The sequence below is a fragment of the Vidua macroura genome, chromosome 2, assembly GCF_024509145.1.
Source record: "Vidua macroura isolate BioBank_ID:100142 chromosome 2, ASM2450914v1, whole genome shotgun sequence".
NCBI classification, from domain to species: domain Eukaryota; kingdom Metazoa; phylum Chordata; class Aves; order Passeriformes; family Viduidae; genus Vidua; species Vidua macroura.
Window position 1 is genome coordinate 3,593,778 of NC_071572.1, and position 24,102 is coordinate 3,617,879.

At 42.1% G+C, this 24,102-nt stretch overlaps 1 protein-coding gene across 5 annotated transcripts in view; it reads left to right on the forward strand.

Annotated features, from left to right (window-relative positions):
• SH3BGR (SH3 domain binding glutamate rich protein) overlaps window positions 1-24,102 on the forward strand; it is a 28,913-nt gene that overhangs the window by 3,691 nt on the left and 1,120 nt on the right. For 3 of the 5 annotated variants that reach the window (XM_053971208.1, XM_053971206.1, XM_053971205.1), the window contains 5 exons: window positions 5,242-5,427; window positions 11,655-11,735; window positions 18,217-18,435; window positions 21,554-21,583; window positions 23,710-23,817. In XM_053971208.1, coding sequence (XP_053827183.1) covers window positions 5,242-5,427; window positions 11,655-11,735; window positions 18,217-18,435; window positions 21,554-21,583; window positions 23,710-23,775 — 582 coding nt within the window. In that variant the 3' untranslated portion in view covers window positions 23,776-23,817. Of the gene's footprint in view, window positions 1-5,059; window positions 5,078-5,241; window positions 5,428-11,654; window positions 11,736-18,216; window positions 18,436-21,553; window positions 21,584-23,709; window positions 23,818-24,102 lie in introns of those variants that run through there. The other 2 variants (XM_053971210.1, XM_053971209.1) reach the window with 2 other exon arrangements.

Here is a 24,102-nt window from a genome sequence, read left to right on the forward strand (position 1 = left end):
GAAGAGGAAGTTGGGAACTTCAGGTTTGGTAGTTCGCAATTTGTAATAAAACATTCACTGCTCAAGTAGCTTTATAAATTGCCATGTGCACTCTTTTTGCTCCTGTTTGACCTGTTTTGATCTGGAGACTCCAAAAGAAAATTCTGGAATCTTCACAGGGCAGTATTCCTCTGTATTTGCTCCTTTCTGGCATGCTGGGTGTGTGTATATCTGTAGCAATCTCAGCATGTCTTCAGATCCCTGATTCTGAATTGCAATGCCAAGTACACCTGGAGTAGTTTTCCACATTTTCTGATGAACATGGATGGAAGGTATCCTTTCAATGAACCTTTAATGAGTTCTGCTATATAGAAAATAAAATTCACTCATGCAAGGAGTTAGCACAAAACTCAATATGTCACTAAAATCCTGTTAAACAGAAATTTTGTATCAAGCATGCACAGCTTTTCCTGAGAGGAATTAATTTAATCCCTAGACACTTTAAATTGGAAGTTTAAATTGTCCTGTTAGCACTGGTGAGCTCTTCAAATTTGGTGGCTGGTCCCATCAAATACTGGGTGTTGATTTTGAATTTAGTATAAGATGGGGCCAGCCTCTGGCGTAAATCAGTAGAGGATCATTGGCAAGAAAGAAAAAGTCTCTATTTTATGTACTACATGGTCACCCTTGTCACTGCAAGTGGTTTTCATGTTAATAAATACTTTGCAAGTGAATCCAGTGAACCCAGTGACATTCTGGTGCTCTGGATCAGATGCTGGAATGTTACAATTCACTGTGGCTCTAGAGCAAATCTGCAGTCCCCTCGAAATATTTTTCCCCTTGATGCTTCAGAAATTTATTTTAAATATCTCCAGCTTTATTATCTTTCTGCTCCAGACGTCGCTGATATTGAACTGTTCATTAAGGCAGGCAGAAGTGGAGACACTTATTTATAGCACTAAAAAGCACTAAATGCTTGCTTGGAGCAAACAATAAAAAAAATAAAATAATGCTGTTGCTAGTCACAGGTTTTTTTAGAATTTGATAATATCCTGCAAGATTCTAAATTGTGGGAGAAAGAGGATTCATGTCTCACAGAGGACTGCTGCTTATGGTTATGACACCTCTAAAATACTTCTATTTCCTGTGGTTTTGGTGACATTTTATGAACTTGCCCCCCTTCAAATCGGCATCAAAAGCAGCAGGGCAAGAGAGGTGATTCTGCCCCTGTGCCCTGCTCAGGTGAGAGCCCACCTGCAGAGCTGCCCCAGCCCAGGGAGGAGCTGGAGCTGCTGCAGAGAGCCCAGAGGAGGCTCCAGGATGAGCAGAGGGCTGGAGCAGCTCTGCTGGCAGGAAAGGCTGGCACAGCTGGGATTGTTCACCTGCACAGGAGAAGCTTTGGGCTGAGCTCAGGGTGGCCTTGCAGGGCCTGGAGGAGCCCCAGGAAAGCTGGAGAGAGACAATTTCCAGGGGATGCAGGGACAGGACAAGAGGGAATGGCTTTAAAATGAAGGAATAAAGGGTTAGATTAGATATTAAGATGAAGTTCTTCCTTTTGAGTCTGATAAGGCCCTGGCACAGGTTTCCCAGGGAATCTGTGGCTGCCCCTGGATCCCTAGAAGTGGAAAGCTGAATGGGGCTAGGAGCAGCCTGGGATAGTGGAAGGTGTCCCTGCCCATGCAGGGCATTGCAGTGAGGTGATCTTTAAGGACCCTTCCAACCCAAACCAGTCTGTGATTCTATCATCCAGCCTGGCCCTGAACACTTCCAGGGATGTGAAGTCCACAACCTCTCTGGCAATTCTTACGCACTAGCTAGATAGCATTTATTTAAAACAATTTTTTAAATTATTATTTTAAGGAATTATTAGCTAGGGATGGTGCAACTCAAGCTTTGCTGAAAGAAAAACTGGCATTGCTGAAATAATATCCTGCTCATCACCACTTTCCGATTAATCTATGCCCAAGCAATTTGAATTCATCCCATGCCACCAGACAATGGAGGGCACAAACAAACTCTTGCAGTCTTATACACTCTGGGAAAGCCTTTGCATGTCCTCTCTGTTGTTACACCCTAAATTTCCCTCTGTGAGTGCTGTTTCCTGGAGAGATTTTTTTGCTTGCCCACTTAGTGCCACCCACAGCAAAGGTTTGCTTTGTGGTTTCACACTTGGTTGTGTCCCAAGTCTTTTGCTCTGCCTAAACCACAGTAATGTTGAGCCCTAAGACACAGCACATCTTCTGCTCTGTTTATCTCATTGCCATAGTCAGAAGCTCCTTGCCTTTGCCTTAAGCAGCATAATTCCATGAAACTTTACTGCTTTACATCATAAGACACAGCACATCTTCTGCTCTGTTTATCCCATTGTCATAGTCAGAAGCTCCTTGCCTTTTCCTTAAGCAGCACAATTCCATGAAACTTTACTGCTTTACATCAGCATTAATTTTTTCACACAATTTTTGCTTTTGGGCCTGGTGCTGCCGGAGCCTCCTGTGCATTATGAACCTCAAGCTGAAGAAGAATTATTAATGCAGGTTTAAAAGTGACAGCTTTCATAAGCAGGGGAGCACAGAATCTCTGGCTCCATTTCCATTATCTCCTCAGAGGCAGTGTCTGTCTGGAGCAGCAGTTATTCCAGGAGCCCTATCTCCTGCAGTGCCTGTGTCCAAAGGGACAGGCTGACCCTGGAATTGCAGCTGACAGCACTTGAGTGCCCTGCCTCTCAGAGCATGTGATGTTACTCCTGCTGCTGGCTCGTGCAGATTTTATTAACCATTTATACAAACATTATCCTGCCACTTTCTTCAGTGAAATGTCCCTTGAGCATTCCTTTCTGCTGCCTGAATGTGTCGTGCAAATAACTCTGCAGCTAAATAGGCAGTAATGAGATTATTTCTGTTTAAAACGAGAAAATATGAATAGAAATAAGCAGCTTTGAACTCTGTCAACTGCATGGCTCTTGACTACTTTGGATTAGTGTTTTCATTCAAAGTGATGCACTTTCTTTAGCTCACTGCAAACCTCTGTTGTTGTCACAAAAATGTACAGAATTTTATGTTTGCTATTTTTTATAAGCAAGCATATGTGTAGATAGATGCTTCTTTGTTTGTACAAGGAAAAGAAATTTTATCCCTGCTCAAGAGAACTCATATTTCCAGGATAATAGGCTATCACTCTACTTCAGCTCTTCTGTTTTATTAGATTATGGAAATACATAATCCCTGATTTACTTCTCATCTCATTGCCTGTCCCTCTGATTTGTGACACTAGCGTGGTGTCACTTCAATTTCAGGTGTTCAGATGTCTTACAAATGGAGTACATGGTTTCAAATCACAAGATATAAAAATTACCTTGATGCCTCATTCCAGCTATGTCTGGTGCCAAGTTCTTTAAAAGCTGCTCAGGAGCAGCATTCCTTTAGCAGGGAAATACAGTGAGTGTTACATTTTCAGAGTAAAGGGATGGGTTATAAGCTCAATGCCTGCACAGAACCAGCATAATAGGGAATAAAAGGGCCATGAGTGAATTTTAGGTGTCACAGAAGCTGTGTGCAACAAGCTTTATTGGTACATAACATGTTCTTCGTAATCCAGCTGGAATGTCATTCTGTAATTGGGGATTTATTTAAGTACAGGAGCTCAGCTGTGCTGGATTTTCTTGAGCCTTAACTCATATTTATATATTATATCTCAGGGAGCAGCGGCCATAAATTAAAACACAAGAAGTTCCACTTCCACATGAGAGGAAGAACTTTTTTACACTGAGGGTGGCAGAGCCCTGGAACAGCTGTGGAGTCTCCTTCTCTGGAGACATTCCAAACCCACCTGGACACTTTCCTGTGTCACCTGCTGCAGGTGACCCTGCCTTACCAGGGAGGTTGGACTGGAAGATCCCTTCCAAGCCCAACTACTGTGTAATTCTGATTCTGTGAAATTTATTTATGCCTAACATTAAAGAACAGAGACAAGAGAACCGTGGCTCACAGAAAGCTGAATGCCACTTGTGATCGGGAGGAAGAAGGAGGCTGTAACATGCTGAGGAAAATTTGTACATTTTCTGACCTTTACTCACTTCAGGCAGGATCACCATAAGTATCTGTACACCGCATTCCCAGATCTGGGAACACAGGAGGAGGCTTCCTGCTGAGCCTCATTTCTTAGCTGGAGTTGTCACTGCATTCAGAGAGGAAAGAAAGAAGCTGGGGGTGGGTGTGTGGTGGGAGGGATGTAGTGGCAGCACTCTGGGTGCTGACAGAAAGTGTTGAATCTCACCTTCAGAAAGTTTGAGGGCTACTGGAGAAGTGAATCCCACTTCAGGAATGTGAAAAACGCCAATCACTTGTTTTAAAAATTTATAAAAGTTTAATAAAAATAAAATGGTTATAAAAATAATAATACAAGTGTAGTAATAAAGGTTAGACAATTAGAGGCAGGACAATTAATGAGACAATAACAGCAAAGAGTTACAGTCCAGGCTGGGTACCTCTTTCTGGACAAAATGAGCCAGGAAAAAGGAGCCTGTTAAAAGAGAATTTACCCCTTAAGAGGAGTAACCTGTTGCATATACAAAGCACTTCATGATTATGCATATATTTTATTTAAAACAAGAAATTTGTCTGGTACTTGTCAAAAAGTTTCTGTTAGTCCCCAGGTGCCTTCGAGTCTAAGTCAGGCTTGAGGAAGTTCGTTTCTGTTGACAGGGAAAGCCATAAATTCCTCTCCTCTGGAAAATTTAGGGGTTTCTGTAATTGTTATCTCTGTGCGAAAAATTTCTTGATTATCTTATCTCACACACATAGTTTCTATTTTAACTACTAAAACTTAATTTTAATTACAAAACTACATTTACTCTGTTATTAAAATGTTAATACAGCATAACTTTCCAACATTACACATATAATATTCATTGTAACATTTGCAAAAAGCCAATCATAAAATATGCATTTTTCACAAGGAACTTCCAACTTTCAAGAAGAATTTTTTCATGGAAAAAGAATTGGAACAGGCTGCCAGGGAGGTTTGGATGACACCACCATCCCTGGAGGTGTCCAAGGAATTAACTGGATGTGGCACTCAGCGCTCTGGGCTGGGTGATAAGGTGGGGATTGGCCTAAGGTTGGACTCGATGATCTTGGAGTCCTTTTCAACCTAAAAGATTCTGTAAACTTGACAAACTTGCCTGAGCTCTTGTAATAGCAGTTGCTTTTAGAAAACCATTTCCATTTCAAAGAAGGAATGTTGTTCTCCCTCTTTCCTACCCAGATAAAAAAGAAACAGCAAGAAGTCGTGGGCTTTTTAGAGGCCAACAAGATTGACTTCCAGCAGATGGACATAGCAGGAGACGAGGACAACAGGAAATGGATGAGAGAGAATGTCCCAGGTGAAAAAAAACCTCAGAATGGAATTCCCCTCCCTCCACAGATCTTCAACGAGGAGCGGTACTGCGGGGTAAGAAGCTGTTTGGAGATTTAAATATCTTCAGGGAGTGGTTTCTCACAGAAAGGGACTCTTTTCCATTAATAGGAAGCATCAAACGAACTCCTTAAAACCATTTGAGATTCACTGTGAAAGAACAATTCTCAGGAAACAGTTTTGAAGCACAGAAAAGCAACTAAAAAGAAGATTTATTTCTTTTTGAGAGCAAGATAAGCATGGAGGGAAAACTGGCTAGAGAAAGTTCTTGAAGTTTCAGTTAATTTTGATGGAGAATGTTGATATTTTGTTTGTTTGGACTTATCTGGGCTTCAAGGACATCAAGTAGATATCTGAGGTACCAGAGGCTGGGAATAGGAATCTTCTTTTTCCATTATATTATACAAATAAATAGGAACGTTTGTTTACTGGAATAGTTCTAGAAAGTGGTTTGAATTATTTGCTTTATATTCCTTATTCAATAAATATCCAACTCTTCATAACAGCAACTGTAGCATTCATCAGATGCTTTTATATTTTCATATGTGCTTATAACAGGTTCTTTCTCTTGAGATAGTTTGTTCAAAGCAGAGAAAGATAACAACGTGCCAGCACAAATATTAGGACTGTGAATCAAAAAAGATAATCTGAGACCTTTTATTTTCTCATAGTCTGGGTGGAAATGCCCAGTCTGGAAAGTGCTGGGATCTGATGGCTGGAATGAACCTGCAAAGTGCTCTGGAACACAGGGCACACAATGAGCCTGCTTTGGAGTTACTGCACAAATCCAGTGTGAACACCTGCAAGGCTGTACTGGGGGAACAGATAATTTCATGCCACTGAGTTTTCAGAATTAACTTCAGTGCTCTCAGAGCAAAAGTTCATAATGTGAATATTGGAGTGCAGCTGTTTCCTCATTTTCTCATAGAATTCCTAAAAGAGAAGTTGGTGTGTTGGAGTTCATGTGCATTTCAGCATCCAGTCTGCACCAATAAAAAACATAATTTGATATATCTTACTCTGGGTTTTGTGGCAGCCAGTGCTGCAATAAATATTTCTAATGTTCCTTGGAGAAGTTATATGGGGAATTAAAGAATAATTGCCTTATAAAGTGTTGCAACTGGTCAGTCTTGACAGTAAGTGATAAATACACAGTTATTACTGCATGTCTGAAGCTATTCCAGGAAGCCAAATAATCTACATCTTGACATAAATTCAAGTGAAGAAGTAGTCCTTTCCAAAAACACCTCCATGGGGAAAGGAGTTGCAGCTACTGATTTAAAAACTGAATCAAATTTACAATTAGTCTAAAAGTCTCCAGAATTCTAATGTACCCAGCTCTCAAAGCTCAGAGCTAATGATCCCAGTAGGTGCATAACAAAGACTAATTTATGGCATCATTATTTCCAAATAAATAAGGTAATGAGATTCATATCAGTGCATGAGCCTTACCCTTCTCCCCAGGGGAAGGTGCCTCCAGGGAGCTGCACAGGGAGTGTGATGTGGGCTGAGAACATGGCCAGGGGCTGCCAGACTGCTGCAAAATGCTCCCAAGTGACATATTCTACAATAAAACCCTGGGGATTTGCATTCTGCTTCTCTGCACAGCCATTGCTTCGAAATCCAGACTTGTTTTAGGCTGGTTAATGTTTATCTGATACATCTTCCCCTGTGTCCCACTCCTTTGGCCTCAGCCATTTTATTAAAAATATCCCTGAGGATTGCAAGGGTCTGTGTGACTCCAGTGCAGTATCCTGAATTCATGAAAGTCCTTTTGAAATATTATCCTCTCATCAGTTTTTAAGGGCCTCGCTCATGTGGCACCTAAAAATCTTTGAATTTGTAGCCTGGCTAAATGCAGGCAGTTCATACCCATTTCCTGCTATGCCCAAATCACCCTTTAGCTTCAACAGACCCAACCCAGTATGTTTATAAATAGGAATTGTATCCTCTATTAATCTTCATTTTGCTCACCTAAACAAGTCAAGCTCTTTACACCTCTTTCATTTTTTGTAAGATATTTTCCCTTTCTCCTTCCTGCTAATTTTTATTTTCTTCGTTCACAATTAGTAATTTTTATTTTTTTTTAATATCAAATCTGTTACATTTAATTTTCCCCCATTCTTCTTTCTGGGATCACTCTTTTGCCACATTTCCCTTTTTATCAATGGTCTTATCACTTGTTCTTATCAATGTTTAGTTCCCATAATTCACACATGTGCACGTGTGTACACATTACATCATGATGGCCTGGGAGATCTGGCCTTGGGAGATAAATATTAAATCAAGATTAAATATTTCCTTTTTTAATCTGAGAAAGAGGGGTTTGGAGAGAGACATGACAACCTTCAACTATTTTAAGGGCTGTGGCAAAAAGTGAATTATTGGTCTGAATTCAGTACTGACCCTGCTTTGAGCTGGAGGTTGGTCTTCCTGCGAAGAAACCTCTCCTGAGGATTCTTCCCACCTGAATTATCTAGGATTTTGTAAAATAGGTTCTGCTCTACATCCACTGGAGGTGGGATGAGCTGTATCAGAAGAAAATGCAGCAAAGAAAGTTCAAGTCAGACATGAGAAAATACGTAGTTTTCAGGAGCTCACCTCATTATCTCATTAAAGGTGGGTCAGAACCACTGGATCACAGTGATGCAATGATTCCTGCCTTGGAGGAATGGTCCTTTGGGACCTTGTCCAGTGTCCTCTTCTGGAGTTCAGTGAAATTTCTGGAGTGGTGGAAAGGGGGACAGGTGAGGAGTCTTCTGTTTGTGCTAGAATAGAATGACATAATAAAAAAAGCTAAGCCAGTCCCTCTGCACATCTGCTTTTCTGCTGATACATTTTTGTATTTTCATTTTCTGGGTGACCATGAAGAGCTGCTCTACTCCACAGCTTGTACTGTAAAGTGGAGGTTTCTTATAGATGGATTTTTATAAAGATACACTGCCTGGGAGCAGTGCTTCCATGAGGTCAGAGAAGCTTAAAACTACAAAATAGCTGATAAAACAGCTCAGATCTTATTTTTCTCCCAGATTTTTGGTATTGCCACTTGAAGAAATAGATTAGAAATTGATTCATTTTGTATGCCTGGCTACAGCACCAATTTTAAGTATCCATTCTAATCCATCAGTGCTGGCAATTATGTCCTTATTTGATCTTTTGCTTAAGCTGCTTCTTTGTTCATGTCTAGACAGACGTCTGCATGTGTGTCACTTGCTAAATATATTGAGCACTCTGTTGCTCTTGTCTTTTCTTTTGCTTGACAAAAACCCTTAGAAAACTAGGAAAGAAAGGAAATCTAAACTTCTGTTTTTCTTCGCAAGCGGAAATCTCTGCTTTCTTCTGTAAACTGAAATCCGTAGAATAAAGTACCCTTGTATGTACTTTAAAAAACGTCTCTGAATTATTAGGTAAGACTTTTGTTTGATGCTGGAATGTGTGTTTGCAGCCCAGAAACCAACTGTGTCCTGATCTGCATCCAAAGCAGCGTGAGCAGAGGTGAGAGAGGGATTTTGTCCTTGTATTAGGTGAGAGCCCACCTGCAGAGCTGCCCCAGCCCTGTCCCAGCCCAGGGAGGAGCTGGAGCTGCTGCAGAGAGCCCAGAGGAGGCTCCAGGATGAGCAGAGGGCTGGAGCAGCTCTGCTGGCAGGAAAGGCTGGCACAGCTGGCATTGTTCACCTGCACAGGAGAAGCTTTGGGCTGAGCTCAGGGTGGCCTTGCAGGGCCTGGAGGAGCCCCAGGAAAGCTGGAGAGAGACAATTTCCAGAGGATGCAGGGACAGGACCCAGGGAATGGCTCCCACTGCCAGAGAGTATGGTTAGATTAGATATTAGGAAGAAATTCTTCCCTGTGAGGATGCTGACACCCTGGCAGAGGTTGTCCAGAGAAGTTTTGGGTGCCCCATCCCTGGAAGTGTCCAAGGCCAGGTTGGACACTGGGGCTTGGAGAAACCTGGGACAGTGGAAGGTGTCCCTGCCCAGGCTGGAATGAGATTATCTTTATGATCCTGTTCCAACTCAGGCCATTTTATGATTCAATAATTTATGTAACAGCTAAAGTCAAATTTATGGAAATATAGGGCTCTCTGGAGGTTTGTAGTCCAGCCTGCTACTCAGAGCAGGGTAGCTTTAAAGTTAGCTTATGCTGCCTGGGGCTTTGACCATCTGAATTCCAAAAGACTCCAAGGATGGTGTTTCCATGCTCTCTCTATGTGCTCTGACCTGGTGCTGTACCTAGCACTGGGGGAAGAATTTTCTGCTGATGTCCAGTTGACAAATTGCACCACTTAGACCATTTATGTCTTTTCATACAGAAGTAAATTGTTCCTGCTTATTTTTCTTACTGCCTGCCCAGGGAACAGTTATCTTTAATCATTCAGCAAATGAAGATGTGAACAAGTCACCATTAGTAAAGCATGGGTACAAATACACCTTAAAAAACTATTCCATGATCACTGTAGGCATTCCTTTATTTATTTAATACATGATCGCTTCCTCTTCAGCGTGAAGAAATAAGAGACCTTCCATTTACTGTAGGATTGCACACTCCCTGCTGCCAAGGAGCCCCTGATATCATAGAAGATTATACCCACTTCTGATAAGAGTTGTCTGGTCATTCACACATTTTATTTGTGTCCTCAGGTCTGGTTACCTACAAGGCTTTGCGTTTCTGGAGAATTTTAGTGCACTTGCCATGGGCTACTTTTCCTCAAAAAGACATATCAAATACCAAGTCCACTTCATGGCCTTTCCTTGTTGTTGTCTTCTCTTTGTTCCCCAGCTCTTGCCATGTCATGCCATGGTTTGCTCAGGCTGCTTTGAGTATGTGGTGTGCAGGAGGGCACAAGTTTCCTGTGTTTGCATTGCCATGTCAAATTCCAGCCCTTCCAGTTGCAGAAAATCCTCATTTTCTAGTTTGCTGAAAAAAAAATCCGTGATCCTAAAATCCTAAATCCTAAATCCATGAGCCAGATGCAGACACTGCCTGGCTTGGATGAGATGATGGTCTGAGAAATGGCCTGGAGCAACAGCAAAATGTGCTCCAGGGCTTCTCTCAGACAGAGCAGTTCCCACAGGGTGTGACTGTGTGAAAACCAATCTGTCCCTCAGATAAATCAGAGAAATGGGCTGTCATTTGTCCTGTCTCTAAAGTTCTTCCAAACTCCACTGAAATGTCATCAATTCCACTCTTGTTGTCATTAAGGTGACTTCAAAACCATCCACTCCAGCCTTTCTGATAATTTGTGCTCTGGAAATACTAAAACAGTTCAATAAAACAACTCAGGTCCTAACCCAGCTGTACAAACAAGCCTCAAGGATGATTCAGCACCTTATTATTTACAGGCTTCTATTCCTGGAGTTATTTGGGATTAGAGGAAGGATGATAACATGATCAAGGCAGTAGTGTAGGACTCAGCAGGACATGTTCAGTCCCCTGTCTCAGAGCTGGCTGTGATTCTGGGCCAGTCACTTCTGACTGGAGATTCTGCTGGAACTTAAATATTTGTTGCTTTTTACCTGTGCTGTGAAGTTCCCAGTGACAACAATAGTGATTGCAAAACTTCCTTAATTGATAGGAGTGTGGTACAGGTGAAAGCAGTAAAGGGCATGTAAGCTGTAGCTGGCAGGATAGGAGGCATTCCTGGTCTTCTCAGTTCCATTTCCACTGAAAACAGGCATTTAGTGGAATGATTTATAATTTCATTTCAGCAGTGCACAGGACACTTTGACTGGTACATGGATATCAGACAGAACAGCACAACCCTTTCCTAAGTTAGTCTGAAAAAAACATCATTTTCTAACCAGACTGCCTTTCTCTAAAATGAAGTTTCCTTGTTACCATTTCACTCGAGCTATCATATTGACTGTTGTCTTTTATTTACCATAAAAAAGTTCCAGGGTTTTGAGGGTCTATTTTATGCCCTTACTCACAACAAGTTTTATTTTAACATTTAAAGGGAATAGCTTTGCCTCGGAGTGTACAGCTGAGGCATGTTAAAATGAGACAATTTTATCTGATTCTGCCATGGATGGGATATAATTAAAGTGTAAGTCTCTGGAGAGATTTGCTCATTTAGTCATTTTGCCACCCTGTGTGAAACTCCCTTTATCTGTGTTTTCTTCCTGGGGCTCAGATAATGCAGACAATTGTGCAAATGCATGGTCATTCTCACCTATGTAGGATTTGCTCGGGCTGATTTCTTCCTCCTGTGTTTTTTGTTTGATTTTTGATACCAATTCTCTGTTGTTTGTTTGTTCCTTTCTTAGGATTTTGAATCCTTTTTCTCTGCTAAGGAAGAAAATATTATTTATTCGTTCCTGGGCCTTGCTCCTCCTCCAGGCACAAAGGTATGCACTTCTGTCCTTCCATGGGGATCATTTATTTGATTTTAATGAAAGATGAACATAGGCAGTGACTCAGCATGTCACATAAGAGGCAGTGGCAAGCAGTATGTTAGATGTTGGAGCAGCAAAGTGTTCTTAGGTAGGAGAAAAGTGGCTGGTTCAATAAATACTAGAAAACATTTCTTTCTTGCCTTCTTTCACGGCAGGCTTGTTACCATGGCTCCAGCTGATGGGTTTGTTGTTGTTGACACAAAGCAGTGTTTTATTATGTTCAGCTTTTAAACCATGCAGACTCCCTCACACAATTTCTGGGTGGTGTTGGTTACAAGAAGCCTTCTCTTGCTCCTGACCACATTGGACAGGGCTAGTCCTGGCCTCCAGCACGGGGCTGGGATCACACCCATCCTTCACTGGCACCATGGAACACTCTCCCTCTGCCTGGAGGAGAAAAAGGCTCCCCCAGCCCTTCACCAAGTCCCTTTGACAAGCCTGCCTGTGGTTCTCCATCATATTTTGACAATGCTCTAATAAATTTCTGGCAAAAGAAAAACACTTTATTTTGGGTTTTCCCCCCCCCCCCGTTTTTACCTCGTGTTGTTTTTACAGAAACCAGTGTGGTTTTTCTTTATTAGAATCTTCTTCTAATTAGAAGTTTTCTAACTGAGACTGCTACAGCTCTGCTATCCTGAGCTCATAAAATGCTGCCATCTTTAGCGTGGGTGAGCCAACAAAAGAAATTAATCAGGAGAGTGATGAGCCAGAGCGACAGGAGAGCTCTGCTGCATTGTGGTGACCTGGCTGAGGAAGTGCCTTGGAGCAGGAGATCTGCTTTTGGTCCATCTCTGCAGCAGCTTCGAGTGAAACACTATTGGAAATATTTCTTTATCCTCTTCTGTAAAAGCAGAGGGGGAAAAAAAGGAGCCTTTGCTAAGTGCTTTGAGAGCCACAGCTGAAAACACACTCAGGGGTGTGTTTTAAATGTCCCAGTTGTTAAAAATGTCTTTGCCACTGAGTCCCTGCATGATAAGGAGAGTGATTTAAACTTTCTGCTTTAGCTGTGCCATCTCCCACCCAGGGAAATAAAAATGACTTGCCTACCTCACAAGGGTCTTGTGAGAATTCATTTAATTAACATGAAAGGCTTAAAGGACTGCAGGTATTACATATTATAGTCATTATAAAAGATATGTGGAGAATCAGTGAGAGAAAGAAAATTGCATTTTTTCACCTTCCCACTCCACAGATTATCTGCTTCTTCATGCAAGGTCCTGGTAGATTCCATATCTGTGAAGCAAAGTAACAATTTTTTAGAATTCATTCGTTCCCAGCTGTCAGCAGAGGCTATTACAGTTTCTGCTTCATGACAACCTTGGAAATGTTGAAAATAATATGTTTGGTAAATTCTGCTGGGCAGATTTGTTTGTCAGTGCCATTGGTAGCAGGCAAATCTTGTTTACAGTGATTAACTGCTGCCTTGGTAGTGGCTTCAGGCCAGAGAGTGCAAATAAGTGAGAGTGTTTGTAAAGTCCCTGTTAAATGTGGAATTCTGACAGTCTCCCTTTCAGAGTCTATTCCTGTTTGTGAGAGACAGACACACTTCTTGCAGAGGTGTTTCTCAGCATCTTCACTGCCTGTGCTTTGTCAAGCAAAGAACTCTGCTGCTCTGCCTCTGCTTCTGCTTCCCCCTCATTCTCTGCCAACTCCTCCTTAGATGAGCACAATGGATGCTCGTGATGCTGATTCCCAGCAGCATAAATCTGGAATTCTAAGTCAGGTGTGGAAGAGATGGTGATGGTGACACATATGACAAGGTTTCCTATTAATCCCTTCTTAAAAAATTGTGTGGGTTTTGAGTCTTTTCTTTCCTGGAATGAAGAAGCAAACGATAAAGCATGGAATCACCACAAGGCAGCAAGTATTTTCTTTCTAGAGATTTTTACCATGCTGAGACATGACAGAGATTAATATGAAGCTGATACCTGTTTGATACTCTTGTCTTAAAACATTTTATTTCTTTTTCCATCCATCTTTTGTTTCATACTGCACCAAGACTAGAGAAGTTCTTTACTGGCCATGATCCTGTTTCACAGCATCCTGACCAGGACTGTTTTGAGCTTATTTCCTTCCATCTGAAGAAGCAGATGAACCTTTTGGGGCTCCCTCAACAAATTATAACTTCCCAACAAAATACTTGTAGTTAAATTTATTGCCAATTCATTGCTATGTGCAAAATGCACATTCAGTTCTGCAGATTCTCTTGTTTCTATATATCAGTATATTCTGTATATTAGAGTGCTTCACCCAGCCCTGAGCCCAGCAGAGGGAGGAGCTGGAGCTGCTGCAGAGAGCCCAGAGGAGGCTCCAGGATGAGCAGAGGGCTGGAGCAGCTCTGCTGGGAGGAAAGGCTGGCACAGCTGGCATTGTTCACCTGCACAGGAGAAGCTTTGGGCTGAGCTCAGGGTGGCCTTGCAGGGCCTGGAGGAGCCCCAGGAAAGCTGGAGAGGGGAATTTCCAGGGGATGCAAGTACAGGACACAGGAATGGCTTCAAACTGAAGAGAGGAAGATTAGATTAGATATTAGGAAGGAATTCCTTCCTGTGAGGGTAATGATGCACTAGAAAAGGTCTCCCAGAGATTCTGTGGCTGCCCCTGGATCCCTGGAAATGTCCATGGCCAAGTTGGATGGATCTCTGACCACCTGGAGTAGTGGAAGGTGTCCCTGCCCATGCTGGAACAAGATGATCTTTATGGTCCCTTTCAACCCAAATAATTCAGTGATTCTCTGATTCTGTGATTTTATCATACCAAGTACATCTATTGCCTTAAAGGGTGCAACATACCCATAAAATTCAGTGACTTTACAGGAAACAAATCTATATTTGTGGTGCTTCAGCAAGCGTCTGTTAGCTCCCATCATCCTCTCTCCCGTTCCCTCCTGACCACAATGGTTTTTGTGGTTTCTAAAGCATCATTTAGCAGGGCTGAGCAGAACAGTTTTCTGTGCCTGAGAGAAGCAGCAGACATAGTGCTTGTGTTAATAAGTAATTTAATCTATTAATACCAAATTCCTCCTTACCTGAAGGAATACCTGGTCTAGATTAGTCCCAAACACGGTTCAGGGCAGGCTGGGATTTAAGGACAGCTGTGCCTGACCAAAGATCACTCAAATTTGTGACAGATTTCTGAGAGGTCCTGTTTAATCTTGGATTAGTGGCCTGAGTGGTGATGTCCCAATAGGATACATGTGCAGATCTGAGCTATAATTGGTGTATAATACGTTTGGGGTCAGGTGTGTCAGTCTCAGCCTCAAAAGTTGGGTACATTTTTTTAAAGCTGGCACCACTTTTATGCTTAGTCTGACTCAGTGAACTCAGTGATGTATGTGATTTGAGGGTCTGTTTTCAAATATTGTGCATACTTGAAGCCTTGATCCCACTATTCTTGATCATAATATCCAGAATCTTGATATCCCCAAATCTGTAGATACTCAAGCTTAAATTAGTGGAAGAAGGCTTCTCCTAAATCTGCTTTGAATTACAAATTTGTGCTATGTGCACTTTATTTAAAGAGAAAATGACCTGTCAGCCAATCTTTAGAAATGGTACTTCATTTTGAATTCGTTGAAAATTGAATTCTGTGTTTCTATGGAGAGCCAGTGTGGCAATGATATTCTGAATGTCAGAGTTCTCCATATAATTAACAAGAACTCGGTGTGTGTGTGTGTGTGTGTGTGTGTGTGTGTGTTTTCTGGCTGATATGCTGCTTCTAGAGTTTAGTTCTTTCAGCTACAACTCTTTTTTGTGCCTTATGATCTAAGTATGTGATTCATCTGAGATGGATTCACACAGTTGGGTCGTTTTACTTAAGATGCTCTCTGTGGTTCTTATGCATTTTATGTCCCAGCCAAAAATACTGAGTGTATGGATTTTAATGAAATGTTAATATTTGTGCTGAAAATAAATATTTAACCAATTTCAAGACCAGGTTGGATGGGGCTCTGAGCAACCCGGTCTATTGGAGGGTGTCCCTGCCCATGGCAAGGAGGTTGGAATGAGATGATCTTTAAGGTCCCTTCCAACCCAAATCATGGTCAGTGATTCTATTAATTTAATTTTCATTAACACTGTCCTTTTAATTTGAGGAACTTCTGCAAAGAAAGTGTCTGTAAGAAGTTGCCATTTCCTTAAGAAAATAATGTATTAACACAATGTTGCACAAGAGAATTTCAGTGTATGTTTGTGTTACTACATATTTCAATCTTTAAATACTTTTTGGCTTCTGGGAGAAAAGTAAACCATAAACCAAGCCAAAGAAATGTCTCTGTAGATCTGTTTTTAATAACAATGCCACCAGCATCAGAGTGCAGTGAGCCCACAGTTTTATGTGCACTTGAAATGAGACGATATTGCCAGAAAAAGAAATTGTCTTTTCTCCCTCCTCCTTCCTCTGGCTCCTTCTGCTCCCTCCCAGCTGCTCATTCCTCTCCCTGAGCATCCCCCACGTGCTGGCACGAACACTTGTGCAGCTGTGTGACAGAGTGTGAAAGTGCTGTGAGGTGGGAACGTTTTGCTTTTTAAAGCTTTCATCTTGATCGGCTCCTGCTCCGCTTCCAGAGGAAGGAGAACCTGGGGACCTTTGTGCCCACTCTCTTTTCACTGCAAGTAACTTGGATGTAAAACTGACTTTGTACAACTCAGAAGAAAGTTGCCAAAAGAGCACCAAGCCTCACAGGCAGTCAAGTTTCAGCAAAAACATCAAACTGCTGTGATATCTGCTTCCTAACATTCCTAAGCTCCTTTCTATAATTTCTGTCCCCATCCAGCAGAGCTTGTCAGCAGGAGGACATCTCTTATGTCCCACAGCACATCCTGGGACAAAGATCCCTAAGCCAGCACTCAGCCAGTCAGCTCTGGGGATAAAAGCCAGCCAGACATGCCCTATTCTGCAGAATAAGAGCACTGGCTGAGGAAATCATCATGGGGACACTGGAGGAGGACTTGTCAAGTTAAAAGGACAGGGGAACATGACTGAGGGCTTCTGTTTAACTGTAGAGACAAATGAAATGATGGAAAAGCAGCAAACCCCAAAGCAACCAGGTGGCTGAGTTGTAAGGGCTTGGTCCCAGGGATGGGGAAGCAGTTTGTCTCCTCTCAGGGATGTACTGCTCTTCCCAAAGCGTGTGGGACTCAGGATGACACAGGACAGGACCTCCCCTGAGTGCCAGAGGAACCCACCCACATAACACCTCTCAGAGGTGGTCAAATTTCCTTTTAATGAATAAGGTCCTTTACCTCAGCTTCTCTACTACAGATCACTTCCGAAATCTCCCACTGATGATGATTAGAATTTTTCTTCACAGCCAATTTGTACTCATCTTGCATCTCCCTCAGCACTCCTCCTTGTCCTATCCCTGTCTGATGTTTACTCTGATCTATTTTGGGAGTGCCATCATATCCCCTCTCAGCATCACTTTCAGTAGATTAAAGCAATGAAGCTTTTTTTGTCCCCCTTTCATAAGACAGGCTCTCCACTCCCTCAGATGTTCCTGGAGCCCTCTCTGCACCTGCTCCAGTCTGAGTTTCTCCTCCTTGAGCCTGAGTGACTGGGATGGCACAGAGCAATCCACAGGAGGTTTTGCCTCACCTCATGCATCCGAGGATCACATTTTTTACCTCTTTCACTCTCACATCACCCTCATGGCTCAGTTACCCCATGCTAATTTAAATACATCCATCTTTTTCTTCCTTCATGATCATTAACTAACAAGCTCCTAAAGTGCAATAGAAAAATCACTTTTAATGTCTGACCCAGAACTGCTTGTCCCAAATAAGGTGACTTTGCACTTCATGCTCTTGCATTTCATCATATTTCTGCTGTGCCACTCGAGGCCTCCTTTTATCTGACACAGTGTGGGAGCCACTGTGACCTTTCAGAGCCACCTGGCTGAAAGGACACCAGGATATTTGTCAAATAAAGAACTTCCCAGGAGGGGCTTGGTTATGGTGCTGGAATAAATGGACTTGAGTGACTGATGTGGGAAGAGTTTCCTGATGGTTTTAAGCAAGAAAGTTAAGAGTTTAAATGTGAAATCCTTTATTATTTCTGTTTTCCTGGAGCTTCTGGATGATGTTTAATTGGAATTCATGCTGGTGGAAAAAGGTTTTTTGGTTTTTTTCCCCTGAAACTCAAATGTGCCGTCACGGTGAACTTTGGTTTCTACTGAACTTTCAGAGGAAGGTTAGGGAATCTGCTATGCTGAGAAGTGCTTGAATTCATGTTTTCCCCACACAAATCCCACCTGGTCAACATGCCAGCAAGTGCTCTTTTCACAGGAGAAATACACCCTAAAAGGGCGTATTTTCATTTGAGAGCTGAAGCAAAAATAGAAAAGCACTTTCCCAAAATAAGAAACGCAAGAATTTTATAGAAATGAGTTGTTGATTATGTGTCCTGAAGCTTACCATGACTTCCTTTTTACTGCCAGGAGACTGAAAAGTCTGATGCCACAGGGGAGAAGTCTGATGCCACAGAGGAGAAGTCTGATGCCACAGAGGAGAAACCAGAAGCCGCAGAAGATAAATCTGATTCCAAGGATGAAAAATCTGATGCCACGAATGAAACTGAGGCACACACAGAAGACAAGGCAGATGAAGGGGCTCCTGAAGAGGCTCAGTCTGGCCAGACACCACCAGAAGGTCAACAGGTAATTGTTCCTTTCTCTTTGTGATCTGAAGGTTTTACCTGTGCTAAGCACATGGAACATAAACCCACAAGCCCTCCTGGTGTGCCCCAGGGTGACTGATTGCAGAGTGTCTTTTGGATGGTTTTCTTTGATATCAGGATGATATCAAACCTGGATAAAACTCCAGGGAACTTTGTTCTGATTCTTGAATAACAGCAGCTGCATTTTGCCCCTTTTTACCCAAGCTTTTTATTTTATCTTGATGGTCATTGGGAACCAGAGCCTAGTTATGGAGGGTAATTTAGGACTAGACATCTGAGTCCTGCCTGGGTGAAAAAACAAATTGCTGCTCTCAGTGGCCAGCATGTGCAGTGCTCATAAATCTGCCTGTAAATGTTTGCTGCAGATCTGACAGATTTGACTTCTCCAGGCCTTGCAGAATCCCCTGGGCAGTGCAGAAAGGGAGGCCAATGTTTTCCTTCCTGTCTGCTCCTGCTCTGGTACTACAGATCTCAAACTGCAGCTCAGGTTGTCCTTTAAGGATGGGTTTATTTGGATGCTGACTCTTCCCAGGGAGTCAGGCCTGCTTGTCAGGTTCTTCTGGTTTTGGAGATCAGATGGTCCCAGGGGAATATCTGGCTCAAATGCATCATCTCTTACATCAAGGATCAGAACAAATGGAGTTTGGGTGGTTTTTTTTTTTTTTTTCCGTCTAGCTGCAATGTTTCTCCAGGGGAAACACCTCTCTGTAGGCCTTTCCCCACTGCCCGTTTAATAGTGACTGATCTGGTCACTGTTGGGCTGGAAAAGCCCCTTTTACACAGCCTCAGGCACATCTCATCCACTGGGAAGTCCCACTCACAATTTCAAAACAGTGATGAGGAGAGACAGTCCTCAGTGGGAACTGAATTCGTCCTTAAGGAAAATTATATCCAAGCACTTTTCATGTTGCTATGAATTTCAGCTGGCAGGTGAGTGCCATCAAACTCCTTTTTATTTTTTTTTTGGCTCATATGAGGAGCCAAAACTGCTGCCTGGCTTGGGTGCCTTGCCCTTCTGGCTGGCATTCTGCTTTAATGTTTTTCAGATGAGAGCAGAATGCTGGAATTTGTCTGCAAATGTGTCAGGCAGCTGTGTTGGAGCAGTTTTGCACTGACATCATGCAGCACCACCCCTATACAGCCAGCACCTTGCTCCTCTTCTCACAGAAAGGATTGAAGTTAAAAGTGGAAAATAGATTTCTTTGCAGTTTTTCAGAGAGAGGAGAGGCAGAGGAGAGAGCACAGAAAACACTTTTTGCCCTGTTCCACCACCCACTTCCCGTGTCACCCAGGACAAATCACTTCAGTGCTGTGGCATCTGCCTGCCTTGCTATAGTCCATCCCAATTATCACTTCTGTTGGGATGGCATGAATCATTCTGTAGGAATTCTGCTATTCTCACTCACTACAGACAGCACACAGAGGACAGGGTCAGATGAGAAGAGCAACTCTGAGGCAGCTACAGTGAGATGAATTCCACCTTTTGTCTCTGTATCTCATTTTTTTGCTTATAAAAGAAAGTAAAAATACCATTTCCTTACCTGAGCAGGGTTTGATGAAAGTAAATACACTCAAAGACTGCCAGGTTGCCATCAGAGTATCTCCACTGGATGTTAAGCCCTAAAGGATAGAGGTATTTTCAACACAAACGTTTCAAAGATGGCAGTTTTATGTTCCATGGCTGAATTTATATGCCAGTGGGAATTTAGTACTGGAATTTTGGCCTTATTTAGCACTGCTCCAAACCACCTCCAAAATGACTCCCATTTGTGGGGTGTAACCAAGCCAGCTTTTCTCCCGTGACTTTGCAGGAGAAACATCAGCACTGTGGAAAATTCTGGAAGTTACCTCAGCCTTTGCCAGTGAGCACAGGACAGAAACCAGAACAAACTGGGGCTGTCTCAGCCCTGGGGCTGCAGGGAGGGTCCAGGTTTCAGGAGGCTCCTCCCGTGCTCAGTAGCAGGGGATCTTCAGTGTGGAGGCTGCAGCTCTCTCCAACTTCTTCTGCTCTTGCTGGGAGATGCAGAAATCCAGAAGCTGCAGGTTTTTGTCTGCATGGGTGCAGTGCCTCCCCTTCCTGCTTTGTCTGTCCTGTTGGTTTTGAGTTTCTTGAAGAGAAGACTGAGCTCCAGCTCACATGGACCCTGCTGGTCACTCCATGTGCTGGTAATAAATTTGCTGTAGTTTCACTGTCTGATTTTGACTTCAGATTTAAGCTTGGAGGTTTGAGTATTTTTTAAGTGGTGTCCCAGTTAAATCAGTTTTCAGTACAGATTAGGCTCCCTTCAGGGCAAAATTATTTTAGAAACATGTTCAAAAATCATATAATGCAAGTCTGTATCATGTCTCAGCAATTCCCCAAGCCATATTTAAACCCTGGCACTGCAACTTACTCCCTTAAGTCATTCCATGAGAACTCAAATCAACCCCTCTGCCTTCTGTGTGGCACTATGACATTTGCCTCTTCTCTTTGGGATTTTGTGTAGGATCAGCTCTTTCCCCCAAAAGCCAGATTAGGATCTAACATTAAATTCTAACATTAAATTCTATTCACTTTGTACATTTTTTTTTCTTTTTTATCTCTCTCATCACTTTTGCTCAATCTACAATCTAAAACCAGCTTGTATTATTTTTTATTCCCTGTTGAGCCAAGGCATCTGTTGCAGCCTACAACACTTAACAGAATCACAAGCCAGATTCTGAATGATGATATATAGCATAGATAAGACTCTCTATAATTCTGATTATACTTTCATTTTGTAGACCAGCTATTTACCAAAAATCCCACAAAAACTCCACCTGAACAAGGAAACAAAACCCAGCTCCAAATCTTTGCTTGCCAATGAAGCAGTTTTGATTGGAAGTAACTGAAGAAAAGGGAGCTCAATTTAATGATTTTATATTCCTTTTCCAAGATAAAAGTTAAGCTTGAATGTGCTTTGTGAGTTAATTTGGGGGACATTATCTCCAAATGAATCCAGTGAATTCCACAGAATTTTCCTAAATTCAGTGTTTAACTTCTGCTGTGTTTACCCTGTCTCATTTCTGTTACTCTTTAATTTATCTTTTCAACATTTTCTTTTTTATCTCTTCTGTAGGAAGGCGAGGAAGAACATGCAGCAACAGGGGTATAGTAGACCTGGATATTTTATTATTATCTTTTGTTTGTGTGTGTTTAATTCCTTTCAGTCCTTTAGCTTCACTCAAAAGCTGGTAAATTCTTATTCATGAAAGTAAACACACCACAGTCATATTCTGCTAGAGATAATGATTGGTCCTATTGTGGTGTTATTGACTGGAAACAAAGATGGGCCTTTAGTTCTTAAAAGCTGTAAATGGAAGGGAAATTGTGTGTCACAGAGTCTTCAAGAAAATTTGCCAAGGACTCCCATGCCAAGTCCATCTTTGATAAACACTGACTGACACCATGCTGTGATTGCATTTTCAGGGTGAAAGACTCATTCTGACAATTTAGGCAGTTCTACCCATAAAGGAGATATTTCCCTCATGAGAATTTGTAACACCCAGGTGCAAATCCTCAAAGACTTCTCTGCTTTGCCCAAACCTTCAGGATGATCCAGTGCCACCCCAGCTCCACCAGCATCACCCCAAACCCTGTCCCCAAGGGCCACATCCAGACTCCTCTGGGACAATTCCAGTGACTCCAAACCTCCCTGGGCAGCTCATCCCAAGGCCTGACCGCTCTGCCAGGGAAATTTTCTAATCTCCAATCTGAACCTCTTCTGATGCAATTTAAGGCCATTTCCTTTGTCCTTTCATTGGCAGCAGAACCCAACGTCCCCCTCACTGCCTGTCTTATCAGGAGTTGTGCAGAGCAGTGAGGTCCCCCCTGAGCCTCCTCTTCTCCAGCCTGAACCTCCCCAGCTCCCTCAGCTGCTTCTCCCAGGGTATGTTTTCCTGACCCTAAAGCTCCTGGACCCATGAGCAAAGTGCAGAGGTTCCTGGAGAGGCTGGTGAGGGCCACCAAGCCTGGTTAGTTTTACCCTGGCACCACCACCTAATGCTTCAAGCAATAGAAAAAATAATTTTTTCTTCCTGTAAAAGTTAATTGACTTGAATTTTGGACGGAAGTTAGTAATACCTGAAAGATGTGGCTTGTCTGTGTGCTCTCCTGGCGCTGTGTCAGAGTTCTCATGAGACAAAAAAGGCATCTTTCCTGGGGGAAAATGCCCAGAGAGGCAATATTCCTTTGGCATAAGAACTTCAAATCTACAGATGTTTGTATTACATTTCTGGCTTTGCAGAATGATTCTTTAGTGCAATGTTTTTCCCTCAAAAACACTTGAAACCAGGAATCTGATTCCAACAGCTCCATTCCCAAGCAGATATTTAAGCAGGATTTCATTTCAGCAACTCAGGTGTGACTCCTGCACAGACAGGAGGTGCCTGGGAGGAAAAACAAAGATCTGTGCTGCTCATGTGCGACCTGCATCCTGACTGAAGGCTCGTTATTGATTCTTTGATTGGTTATTTGATTATGCCAGGAAGAAATTCACGTCACTCTAGCAGTCCAAGCAGTTTGTGAAGAGGTGGCAGATTGAGATAAAGCTGATTTATACACATGGGAGTGCCTCTGGACAAGAGATGGCTGGAAGAGGAGCAGAGGAGCCCACAAAGCAGTTTCCAGCTGTTTTTCAGAGTAGAGCTTCATTTACTCTAGAAAGAGAATAAACAGAGATTGTTGTCTGTGTCACACAAGTTTTCAGATAACTGTTGATTGAAGCAAAGGGCTGTTGCCTTTCAATTGTGTCATTTCTCCTGCATAAAAGAGAGAAATTAGAACTTTAGAGATAGAAACAAGGCTCTATTATCTGATTCCAGGTGATTTTTAGATAATTCAGGAGTCTAGTTCCTGTGCCATGAATCTTTTGTTGTTTGTTTGCTGCTTCAGGAAAGTGAAGAATTAAAAATACTAAACTTTTTGTCATATTCACACGTATTTCATATTCTCATTTTGATTTTGAGCACCAATTTGCAGCTTAACCACGTGTTCTAACCTCACTAAGAAGTGGGTTCTTATATTCCAGCACATGCCTATAAACTTCACAAAATAAAGCCCTGCCATGTTGAGATTAAAAACTCTATACATTAATTCTGTTTTTGAATCTCAAAGAATATTGCATTTACTAGAAATAGAACAATTGTAAAAGCAGAGCTTTGCATTTCGAGACTGTTTATTTTTTTCTTTCAATTCCTATATGGTAATTACAAATATTTTCTTTTTAAAAAAAAGGAAGAAGAAGAAAAGCAGGGAGAGGGAGAAGAAAAGGAAGAGGTGGAGGAGCAGGAAGAGTCTTAGTACAGTTCCCTATGATACAATATTTCTTGAACAGGTTTTCAGGTAAATATTGAGACATCAAGCACAGTTTCTAAATACCCTTAAAGTGACATAAACTTGCAATTTTTGTAATTATTGTTGTGGACAGGCGAAGTGTCCATGCACAAAGTACCCAGCTGATGACTCAAAAGTAGATTTAACTGTTGTAGCTTGTCTTTCACATGGAATATGAATTATTCCCTCTCCTCTCTTACTCAGCTACTGATTCCACTGCAGCTTTTAGGAGCTCCATGTCTTACATGAATTTTGCTCTCAAATTTAATTAAAAACTTAAAATACTGGTATGAA